The 12,322-nt window shown below is 42.5% G+C and overlaps 1 protein-coding gene across 3 annotated transcripts in view; it reads left to right on the forward strand.

Annotated features, from left to right (window-relative positions):
- bmp1a (bone morphogenetic protein 1a) overlaps nt 1-12,322 on the forward strand; it is a 45,121-nt gene that overhangs the window by 23,349 nt on the left and 9,450 nt on the right. For all 3 annotated transcript variants that reach the window (XR_009768283.1, XR_009768282.1, XM_061672175.1), the window contains exons 7-15: nt 4,211-4,335; nt 6,465-6,580; nt 6,735-6,837; nt 7,493-7,609; nt 8,001-8,146; nt 8,239-8,434; nt 9,340-9,465; nt 11,516-11,676; nt 11,828-12,008. Coding sequence is in view for 1 of the 3 variants with exons in the window: in XM_061672175.1 (XP_061528159.1) it covers nt 4,211-4,335; nt 6,465-6,580; nt 6,735-6,837; nt 7,493-7,609; nt 8,001-8,146; nt 8,239-8,434; nt 9,340-9,465; nt 11,516-11,676; nt 11,828-12,008 (1,271 nt within the window). In the remaining 2 variants the exon portion in view is untranslated. The remainder of the gene's footprint in view (nt 1-4,210; nt 4,336-6,464; nt 6,581-6,734; nt 6,838-7,492; nt 7,610-8,000; nt 8,147-8,238; nt 8,435-9,339; nt 9,466-11,515; nt 11,677-11,827; nt 12,009-12,322) is intronic.

The raw sequence follows: 12,322 nt of genomic DNA on the forward strand, positions 1-12,322 counted from the left end.
ATAAATGAAGGAAATGGGGCCGCAGCTGCTGTTAACAATCGTTCCAAACGATGCGGGCTTCTACCTAAAGCAAAAAAAAAAGGTTTGACATCGTGCACCCAGAGTGGGTGTAATTTGATATCTGGTCACACGCAACTCAAAATAACAAAATGAGTGAGCCTGGACTATGATTATCACTACCCCAGTCTGATATGAGAACCAGCTGTTAGCCGGTCTTTTGTTCTCCAAGAGCCACAATGTCTCTCCAGTGCCTTCCCGGTGCATGTACGCGCCTCCTCTCAAATCAGCTGCTCTGCTCTTTGTAAACTAACAGATTCCAGGAAGCAGAGAGAGAATCTTTGTCTAAACACACTGTGCGGCTGGGTGCAAGCCAATGTACAGAGCTGCCCCGCCTGTCCCTGTGTATAGGTCAGGAATGCGCTTCACTTAGTATGGAGGTGAAATGCATTTTAGTTGCGTTTGTTTTTTTTGTCTCCACTTATAGGAAAATAGTATGGCATTGAGGAGCATTTGGTGCATACTATTGACAGACTTCTTTGTGCCTAAAACCCTGTTTTGTATGCTTTGATTAGATGTATTAAGTGCGTATGATGGTCCATATTTACATTGACAAAATTATCTTCTCATTTAGACCTTTTTTATTGCATCTTTTTTTTTTTTTTAATTGCACTCTTTATATTTGCAGTGAAATAGTAAACCAGTATTGGCTTTCAGCCTGGCTGCTATGTGAACGATGAACCTTCCTGTCTTTGTCTGACCCGCCTCTCACTCATCTCCAGACTCTACACAAAAGATGACAGCCAAAATATCCGACTCCCAGTCAGCAAACTGACAGTGTAAAGACGTGGAGCATGCCCAGTCTTTTAGACTGTCTGTGCCACAGCGCACCTAATAAATTAAACAGCTAAACCTCAAACAAGTTCAAAGCAATCCAAATTGGTAAATAACAACTTCATAGACACACCTCCTCGATAGGCGTCATGTTATCATTACAATGTAGGCAATATTAAGCAAAAATTAACTCAATTTTATTGATAGACCACTTTGAAAATGAATTGTTGAAACAAAGTGCTGTACACAAATAGAAATTGAACATCAAACAAGACAATTGAACACAACATAATTTAAAAACAATAAAAATAAAAATGGGTTTTAATGTGGGTTTCCTAGATTGACAGTGATGATGCTTGTCTAGTGTGCACTGGAAGGTCATTCCGTAGTTTGGGACCAGCCATAGAAAAAGGTTGGTAAGGTTGGAGCAGCTCATTGAGGCAAGGCGGGGCAAGACCATTTTGAGATTTAAAAACAAATAGCAGAATCTTGAAATGAACGTGCACAGGTAGCCAGTGGAGGAAGGCCAGAGTTATCGGCTCCCTCTTGTGTGTTCCAGTTAAGAGGTGAGGAGGAGCATTTTGAACCAACTGGCCGACTCCAAAGTAAAGTGCATTACTGTAATTCAGATGAGATGTGATCAAGGCATGGATGGATTACTGTTTCAAAGTGCTGTTGTGTAAAAATAGGAAATATGGGGGAAAATAATATTAAAAGGAAAATCCATCCATCCATCCATTTTCTGAGCCGCTTCTCCTCACTAGGGTCGCGGGCATGCTGGAGCCTATCCCAGCTGTCATCGGGCAGGAGGCGGGGTACACCCTGAACTGGTTGCCAGCCAATCACAGGGCACATACAAACAGACAACCATTCGCACTCACATGCACACCTACGGGCAATTTAGAGTCTCCAATTTATGCATGTTTTTGGGATGTGAGAGGAAACCGGAGTGCCCGGAGAAAACCCACGCAGGCACGGGGAGAATATGCAAACTCCACACAGGCGGGGACGGGGATTGAACCCGGGTCCTCAGAACTGTGAGGCTGACGCTCTAACCAGTCGGCCACCGTGCCGCCTAAAAGGAAAATATTACACATAATTGGAAACATGTATTATATAATGAGGTTTTTTCTTGGCCTTACACAGTGTTTGTGTAATGCCGCAATAACACACCGTGATGAAAACATAACCTCCTTGGCAGAGGTAACAAAACACCCAGTTGGCCTTTAGGGCTGTGGGACCTTTTGTTGACCTGACAAAAACCCTCTGCAATTGATAAGTTGGTAAGACTTTCGTCAGAATTCTTGATCCTCCATTGGCCTGCAGTCACAATGGGTCAAGATTTGGATTTAACCTCATGATCTCCAAAGTTCTGTGGCAAAGTATGTTAGGCTGATAATCTCCCTTTGTCTGTTTTCACTCCAGCACTGTTTCTGTCTCGATTTGTGTTGATCAGTAAAGACAAGAGAGTAATGGGTGCCACTGCTAAGGAATGTTTCACAAAGCTCTATTTGAAGACTGTTAGCTTTTCATGAGTCATTCCAAGCACATTTCCCTGAATACTGATTGGCTGATTCACCTGTGCCAGTGTCTGTATTTGTTAGTCCATTGTTAGCCTGCGTGTCTGCACTCTGTTGTACAGTAAATCACCGTGGGAAGCCAGGGCTTTTATTCTGAACATTGTTTGAAGATTTCATGGTTCCTCTTAATGTTTTGCTGTCTTCTTGGAACAAGTAGGGCTCCGCGCCATGGTTTTGTCTGGGCCGCCTTACCCCAAGATGGAGTTCTTTACTCCAAAATGTTTTTTTTTTCCGGATCAGCCCGTGGAGCACTGCCAACTCAAATAGAGACCTGCCAGTGTGCCCTTTGTCTCCTCTGACACTGGCTAGAGTGGAGTTTTTAACAGAGAACCAGCATACGGGCTTGTGGAGGCTCAAAGAAAGATAAGCAAGCAGGAAGAGCCTAAGCTGTTAGCTCAGGCTGCAGTGTTTGTACATGCCTGGCATTGATGGGTACGTCACCATGGGAACGACCAAGGAACCAGCCGCTGCTCGCCAGTACTCGAAGAAAAATGGAGATGAGAAACTCGCAAGGTGTCAAGAGAGACCGAAGTGTGAAAAGAGTCTTTCAGGACTCACTGTTTTCTCCTGGCCGTTTGTAAAACCGAATATGCTGCATCAGACCTTTTGGTATCGATTTCTGTCATTTTAGACTTTGATATATGACATATGTCTACTACTCTACTGCTATAAGAGGTCACACGCACACCTGCCAAAATAAGTATAATATGCAGAATGGTCCCGTGCGCAATTAAAAGGCTTCATATGAGGAAAGTCTCTCAGCAGTGTGCAATTTGACCCACTTTACGTTTGTGTGATTAATGATGATAGGTGTGGCGGTGCGTGTTGATTCAGGTCAATAATGAGTTATGATGTGTAAGCCAGGAATGAATTTTTGTCATGTACAAATGAGTGAGGTGAGAGAAATGGTGTATCACGTTTGGCAATAGTTTCTCTTTCTGCCATTAGATTTTATGGAGTCTCTGGTGAAATTATTTTGTGTATAATGTGAATACTTTCGCAAATACAGTGGTGTCTTGGGATAAGAGTGACCCGATTTAGGAGTTTTTCTAGATACGACGTGTGATTGTTATTTATTTATTTATTTTATTTTGCTCTGACTTGCGAGTAAAAATTTTATATACGAGCGCTGTATGCTGGCAGTGAACTCAACTCACTTCACAGCAAGCAGCAGTTTGGCAGATAATAAATTATTCAAGCAGTTTAATGCCAATCCCAGTTGAAGTACTGTCAAACCAAACATAAAACAAAGTGAATTACACGTTGTGTATTTAAAAGAACCAAATAACTTTGCCTTAAAGTCAGCTTGCTTCATGCTAACACATAATGGGAAATGCCATAGATGAGTTAACGAATAGCATCTATGTGACAGTGTTACAAAGCCTCAAAGCCATATTTGAACACAAACAGGGCATCAACACATGTAGACAGAAAATATAACAAAACTTAGTCACAGGCATATATTGTTTATCCTCTGTGAAAAGCAATGAATATTACAGCAGCTTACTAGTTCTCAAACTCTTACCTGTTTGTGTCATCGTGACTGTATTAAACTGTCCCCCGGTGGCCAAGTTATGCACAACGGAAGGCGCAGCAATGAATTAATCATCATGCACACACTGTTTAATGCTTTACATTCTGTTTGTTACTTATTTCCATATGTTTTTATATGTTTCCAGTCATTCATAAACCACCATGTGCAATTGTGTGTTACTTTTCATTCAAAATCCTACATTCTTGGGAGAGCGGGTTCTCAGGGGTCATGTGGCACTAACTTCCATCTCCCATCTGCATCACAGGGGCATCTTCTTGGACACCATCCTGCCGCGGTACGATGTGAACGGTGTGCGACCACCCATTGGCCAGAGAACCAGACTTAGCAAAGGGGATATCGCACAGGCACGCAAACTCTACAAATGCTCCAGTAAGACCAAAATGGCAGATCCTGTCTGCTGTGGGCTTTTTTTCCTCATCTATTTTTGCACATGTGTGAGAGATCTGCAGTTGTCCTGCTTTCTCTCAGTGCATCTTCTACTGGGTGGGAATAGCCAGTCTTCTACTTATTGATGTGGTGCGGCTGCTTGGCTACAACAACCCAGACTCCCAAGTGGAGAGGAGTGTAAACCATAACCGGCGACAGGAAGTCATCACAGACAGATTCTGGTCATGAGAGGACAATGGCTAACAAAGTAAACCCCGACGAGGGTTACGTAAGCTTGCCGCCTTTTTGAAACATTTTGTTTACATTGCTTGAAGTAAACAGAATTGAAAGCTGAAAGTTCGTCCATTAGGAACAGATTTGATGTCATGCAGTTAATTATAGGTCAGGTCAGGATAGCTGAGCTATCAAACACAGCGATGGATTGCAAAGTCGAACCATCTGGTGAGGCTTTGCAGTCAAGGCTCGATCTGGCGGTTTTAACCTTAAATGGTCCTATATACAGATGAATGTATATACATCTGTGTTTGCTCTACATCATCTTCCTCAATGACAGTCTTCGAAGAAGAAACTCCTGTTTGATGTGGCAGCAGTGATGTGTTCCTGGAAACCAACAAAAACCTTCCACAGCCATGGATCTCCCATTCATGCCACATTCCTGGAAATGTTTGTCATCCCCTTTGCGCGCCCCCAAGTGCTTTTTAATGGTTTCGCCTTATTGCCCACACCTCATTGCTAAGGGGTTCCTTGTTTTACTGCTTACAGACTATTGAACAAAGGCACTAACGTAAACACTTGGGGAGATCTTTTCATTACGCTTGCTAAGTGAAAGAGTGTTAAAATAACAAGAGGGCAACAATCAAGGGGTCTCACAAAACAAAGATACAAAACTATCTATAATTTCACCTAAATAAATGCATCTTGAGCCTCCCCTCTTTTGCCTTCTGGTTGCCTGCATTAACATCAAGTCTTTGCATACTTAATTTTGCCTGTTAAGGAAGAGCATCACGTACATAATGTATCACATCCTCCAGAGAGCTTGGTTATTTATAGAGGGCCAGGTTTATTTTCATAGCATGCTTAGAGAGGATCTTACTTTGTTATAGTCCTTTGTGAGCTCATCATCTGGACTGGGTGCATCAATGTAAACGAGTTGCCTTTTTACCGATCATTTACATATAATTTTCATATCATATCATTTGGTGTCAGGGACGTGCGGGCAGGGGAGGCAGAGCCGCACGTCAGATTCTGCAAGCCGTCACTAACTGGGTTGTGGAGGTTTGTAATTGACAAGCGGCTGTTTCGGTCTCTCTTCACATCTACAACAATATTTTCAGTCACTTGTAATATACACTCCAGTTTTCCATAGTAAGGCTAGTTAGTGTATTAAATATTGGTGTGTATGTGTTACAAATTTAGTTTTGATGATCGCATAAAACTGCAGATAAAAAAAGCGTGAGGTGAGGCGTACGGTACTCTGCCACACAAAGGCGGACTTTCCATTAGACAAACACAGGCAATTGCCTGGGGCCTCTAGATTCCCAGGACCCACCAAACACTCACAAGTTTTCTTCGATTTAAAGCAATTACAGTGGAAAAACTGTTTTTAAATGTCCTGGTTTTCAGATGATTCAGTTTTCAATGGCTTTTTTTCCCAGCTGAATTTTGTCCCATTATTTGTAAATGCGCTTGGTTTTCATACAAAAACAAAGAAACTACGCGACTCAACCATTAATTGCCTGCCATGCCACGTGCACGTGACTCAGTCTGCCTCTGTTTCTCGTTGAGTGAGTATCATTCCGTGTGTTCATGTAAATGATTCCGCAAGTTGTGTAAAAAGGGTTCAACAAACGGCAAGGCGGATTCCAAGATGCGAGCTTTTATTACCAATTCAAGGCAATAACAACTCTACCGGTCTGCTCGGCAACACCAGCCATGAATCTTACCGCTCATCGCTCTTTAGTATTATCATTTAAACATGTCCGCAGTGTGGTTCCCGCGCAGGTGTTTGCCTGTCTAGTTTGAAGTCGTGGCCAAGGTGTTTCATGCTGAAACACCTGGTCACAGCTCCGGCCTTAACATGCGGGTCCCTTTGTGTTTGTCTCTGTGGACAGGATGTGGGGACAGTCTTCAGGATAGCAGCGGGAATTTTTCCTCTCCAGGTTTCCCCAATGGGTACTCCGCCTACATGCACTGCATCTGGAGAATATCCGTCACACCGGGAGAAAAGGTGAGCAGATGGAAAATGCCAAAGCCACGTGACGCTTGAAAACAAATGCTGGTCTCTGTCCATGTACAGTTACAGACTCTCTTCCAAGCTTTTATCGCAGTGTGACCTTTCTCATGTTTAGTGTCAATAATCACCTCTCTCTTGGTTTTTAAAGATCATTCTGAACTTCACCTCCATGGATCTATACAGGAGTCACCTGTGTTGGTATGACCATGTGGAAATCAGGGATGGATATTGGAGGAAGGCACCACTCAAAGGTCATTTCTATTCATTAATAACTTCATTAATCAACAACATCTGTGTTTTAACTGATCAATGACTTCATTACTTTTTTCTTTCATGAGACAGACAAGTAGATTTTTTTTTTATAGTCCAACTATAATTACGTCTTGACGAGACTTTCGTCCAACTAAACATGATGCCAATTATTTGGCATCACATCAGAACCAAATTTATCTCAAGGCACTTTCCATCTGAAATTTTAGGAACACGCTTCCTATACAGTGAACATATGCCCACATGAGCATGCACTTTGGCAACACAAGCAACGGAAAAAATGGCTCTGGAATGGGAACGGTTTTGATTGGACTCATTTGGTTGAGAGAAAGAGAGAGAGAGACAATGGAAAGTATGCAATGTGACAAAGCACAGTTTGTATCAACATTGGTAATAGTAGTATACTGTATAAATTCATGGTTGTAGCCTTCCATCAGTGCTACAGTGAGGAACAGCATGACTGTGTTTTCTACTTCTGCCACTATTAGTAATAGTAGTGCTTAATTTAGTAGTGGTTTTGGTGAGAACATTTGAGGCAAAAGTACCTACATTTCCCCCCTTAAAGTTCATAATGTCCCTCAAATTGTATGTATGAAACTTGAAATCTTGTGTGCGTGTCCCCCACCTTTGATCCAGGCCGATTTTGTGGCGACAAACTGCCCGAGCCAATCATCTCCACCGACAGTCGGTTGTGGATTGAGTTCCGCAGCAGCAGCAACTGGGTGGGAAAAGGTTTCTCTGCCGTTTATGAGGGTAAGCGCTTATTCTCGACCTCCATGCCGTAGCGTCCGCGATGTCGCTTAGCTGAGTGAACTCACACATCCGCCTCAAAGCTGCAGTAATAGCCTCCTTTTCTGGCACCCATACTGCTGATGTGTCAGCCACTTCATGCTGCATTAATCAGAATTTGGCCAGCCCTCAGAATCGGCTCTATTGTTTCCAGGCCATGCAGAAGCTTGTGTGTTTGTCACAGAGTTATGTACGTGTGTGTGTGTGTGTGTGTGTGCGTGTGCGTGTGAGGCAGTTCAGCTAATCCACATTGCGAAAAGCCGATCGGTATGCACACGTTTTTATTTTCTTAAGGCACGCGTTAATCATTTTGCTATTAAGCGACTTTTTATTCTTTTCTTCCTGTCACGTGCAGCCATCTGTGGTGGGGAGGTGAAGAAGGACAGCGGCCAGATCCAGTCCCCCAACTACCCTGACGACTACAGGCCTAATAAAGGATGTGTATGGAAGGTTACTGTAGCTCAGGGCTACCACGTGGGCCTTACCTTCCAGTCCTTTGAAGTAAGGCCCCACTCTGGCAAGCCGTAATGCATGCTTTCTCCAAAATTTGGTCCACAGCCCCCCGGACCAAAAACAAATCTTCTGTTACGTAGATCGAGAGACATGACAGTTGCGCATACGACTATCTGGAGGTGCGTGACGGAAACTCCGAGAACAGCCCCTTGCTGGGCCGCTTCTGTGGCTATGACAAACCAGATGACATCAAAACCAGCTCCAACCAGCTATGGATGAAATTTGTTTCAGATGGCTCCGTCAACAAGGCCGGATTTGCAGCCAACTTCTTCAAAGGTCAGAGTTTAAAGGTTGTGAACGCTGGAGGGAATTTCAGCATGTGTATCTAAGAAGTAATATGTAATTACCATTCAAAATCACAGCGGAACGTTAAAGGCCAAGCAATTTTTTCCCACTGGAAATATTGAAAGTTGGATTAATCCATTCCACGTTGCATTTGTGAAACCTTTATTTCCTGTCCAAGCATAACACGAGTAAAATAAACAACTATGAATTGTTCTTCACACCGCCTTTTCATGACAAATCCTGAACAAGATCAAACTTTGACACCACGTTCTCCACACATTAGATGGCTTAGGCAACAAAGCATGGCACTTTAGCGTTGCCCACCTGTCTTGCATACCTGCTTGCGACTGGGCTCATTTGGGCGATTTCTCTAGAAACAGTCGCCAACGGACTTTCAGCCATTTATTGAACTGGACAGTCCAACACAGCAATAGAAAATGAGAACAGTCGCCAGGAGCTGCTCTAGGCCACAACTCACGCAGACGCTCACACGCAGACTAACCGACTCCCGCTCCTGACGTCACTCACTAGGCCACGTCCCTTAAAGGCACACATCCAACACATGAATACTACAGTATGTACAGTAACTACACTTAATAACAACAGTTTATTTATTTACCTTCACTTTTATTATGTTTTCATAGAATGCAATGCTATTTTTCTTTCTTAAAAACAAAAATTGGTGCCTTTTGGGGGCAAATTGGCATTTCATTTCAGTGGGAAAATGTTATTTGATACACGAATATGTACAACCTTTGGGGCGTTCCACTGTATATCATTGGTTTGATTGCGCCATTGGGTTCTGTGTGAACCGCCTTGTTTGGAGGACGTCTCGTACAGCCCCATGGAAGCAGGGGGCCCAGTTAAAAGGGTCCTAACATATCTTTGTGTTTCAGAGATGGATGAGTGCTCCAAGCCGGACAACGGTCGCTGTGAGCAACGCTGTCTCAACACGCTGGGCAGCTACAAGTGTGCCTGTGACCCGGGCTATGAGCTTGCTGCTGACAAGCGCAGCTGCGAGGGTAAGTTGGATGGTGTTTTCTTAGGACGGAACTATTACATTTTCACCTTTGCAATGCTGCCAAAACCATGCCTCACCCTGGGAACACACTCATCTTGACAGAAATATGCGTGTCGAATCATGTAACCAGGTTTAAGTCTTCATCAGATCCAGAATTTGACTTTGCTTTGTTCAACATTTTACATATTTACATTTTTTTTTATTTTTAGCCAGTAAAGCAGAATTTTGTAACAAATATGTGTGCTTTCACACAGATCGCGTAAATTGCGTTCAACAGGTTGTGTGAGATTTTAAAGAAATTTTCCAAAATAAAGATTATCCTTAAAGCCAGCATTCAAAAATGTATATTTTGATATAATATTGCACCCTTATTGTTTTCTCCTAATGGTCTTATGTCGTGATTAAGAGGTCTTAAATGATCAAAGTGGGCTTAAAAAAGTATTACGCTGGATTTACACTGCAGGTCCAAGTGCCCAATTCCTTTTTAATGCCTGTATCTGATTTCTTTTGACTATTTACATGTACATTTCAAGTGACATATATCCAAAATGGCTTACGGAACACATGAAACAACGTACATATAGAGATGCCCAAATGGCACGTAAATAGAATAGAATGAACAGAATAGTTTAGAATGCCTTTTATTGTCACTCTACACATGTACAATGAGATGGAAAGCAGCTCCTTCTCAAGTGCAAACACGTATGTATGTATAGAAAATAAAATAATAAAAATATATATTTACAACAAATGATAAATAACTCCCAAAGCATTAACACTGGTCTGTGACAACACGGAAGTAAACAACAATACAAATATTGTACGTTACACACTTTTGTTGGCCCTGGGCTGACACTTCTTCCCTATTGATTTAAATGAGGGGAAACCTCCACATTACTCCACTGGCCACCACCACCAATCTTTTTATTGTTTAACAATGGAAACAACTTTATGTAGCATATTTAGACAATATGTAATGGTCCACGCTTTCACTGTATTTTAGATTTACAGCAGCTGTTTTCAAATGTATTTGTGTTGTTTCTGCAGACGTGGCGGGTTTTCATACATCACTAATTGGTGTATTTCGATGGCGTCAAACTCTCGTTAATGGGGTATATCCAATGTGGCAGATATCCGATACATATTTGATTTTTAATTCACATTTGGAAGCGTCCTGATTCCGATCAGAAGAAATTCCATGTTTTTGTTTTTTTTAAAACTTCCTTGATGCAAGGTTGTGCCCCTTGAGAGCCAACATTTTGAATTGTGTCACTTGAACCGTGCAACGTAAACCGAGCCTTATAAATTCTGTTCAAATGTCACATCAGAAGTCAGAAAATTGCCGGATTGTCTTTGTCCGTCCATTACGTGTTTCTGCCATTTGTACAGAAAAGCGAGAAAAGCCGCTTTTACGGGCATTGTGAGGACTAATCAAAAGATAATGGAAGAAGTTGTAACTCAACTCATCATCTCAATTTTATTTACAGAGCACTTTAAAAAACAACTGCAGCTGTAACAAAGTGTAGTCCATGAGATCAAACAGAAACTCAATAAATATAATAATAATAACTTATTTGTAAATGTAAACGTGTGAAGTTGTTCGTTGATGAGAGAGCGTAACACGATTGAAGTCACCAATGACTAGCATGAGGGCCCCGGCCGGGGTGCTGAAATTGTAATCTCTCACAGTTTGCATGATTTCACACGTGTTGACTGCAAGATGATGTTTGAATGTAAACAAACGACTGCATTGCTCTCAGTTCATTATAAGTGCTGCCTCACAATCAAACTGCACACAAAATAGCTATGTGGCTCTTTTCAATGTTTACCTTGAAAGTCGTTGCTGAACATTCCTTTTAACTAAGAATAGCCAATTTAGTGCGTAGCAGCTGTTGTTGTAGCAGTATACGACATTACATAATTCATCCAGAGCGTTCCTAAAACCACCCTTGGCAGGCCGTACAGTCAATAGATGAATGCTAAATTGATATTTTTCCTCTTTGCAGCTTGTATTGTATCTAATTCATCCCATTTTTGTCTGTCGTGTGCAGCTGCCTGCGGAGGCTTTATCACCAAACTGAATGGCTCCATCACCAGCCCTGGTTGGCCCAGAGAGTACCCCCCCAACAAGAACTGCATCTGGCAGCTGGTCGCCCCCACGCAGTACCGCATCACTCTGCTCTTTGACGTCTTCGAGACTGAGGGCAATGACGTGAGCACTGGGGTTATTATGTATCGGCATTGGGTGGGTTTGTTCTTTTTTCCTTTTGCCCCCACACACGTTTTACTGTAATCATTTCCTTCTGTCACGTCACTGACGAAGACATTGTGGCTACTTTACCTCGCTTCATATCTGTGCACAGGTTTGCAAGTATGACTACGTGGAGGTGCGCAGTGGACTTTCACCAGATTCAAGGCTGCACGGGAAGTTCTGTGGCACCGAGAAACCCGAAGCCATCACCTCTCAGTACAACAACATGCGCATTGAGTTCAAGTCTGACAATACGGTGTCCAAAAAGGGATTTAAAGCACAGTTCTTCTCAGGTGAGTTCACCATTCTACCCCCTTGGAGCCATAATCTGTCAATCCTCTGCGTCAGGGAGAGGCAACAGGTACGCAGTGGCCCTTCAATTAATTTTTGAAAATCCTAAAAATGTTTCCTATGCCGTACCTGATCAGTTAAGATGTAATAACACCATTCACCACGAGATGGCAGACATCATTTAATAGCACTTCCACCACTTCTTCTCCATGAGAGAAGAAGAATTGGAAGCAGTTTATATGTTCAGCAAATTCAAGACAAAACTATGTAGCTGGTTTGCTTAACGATGCTGTCAGTCATGATTGATTTTGTGGTG

Source organism: Phycodurus eques, chromosome 3 (assembly GCF_024500275.1).
Source record: "Phycodurus eques isolate BA_2022a chromosome 3, UOR_Pequ_1.1, whole genome shotgun sequence".
Taxonomy (NCBI): Eukaryota; Metazoa; Chordata; class Actinopteri; order Syngnathiformes; family Syngnathidae; genus Phycodurus; species Phycodurus eques.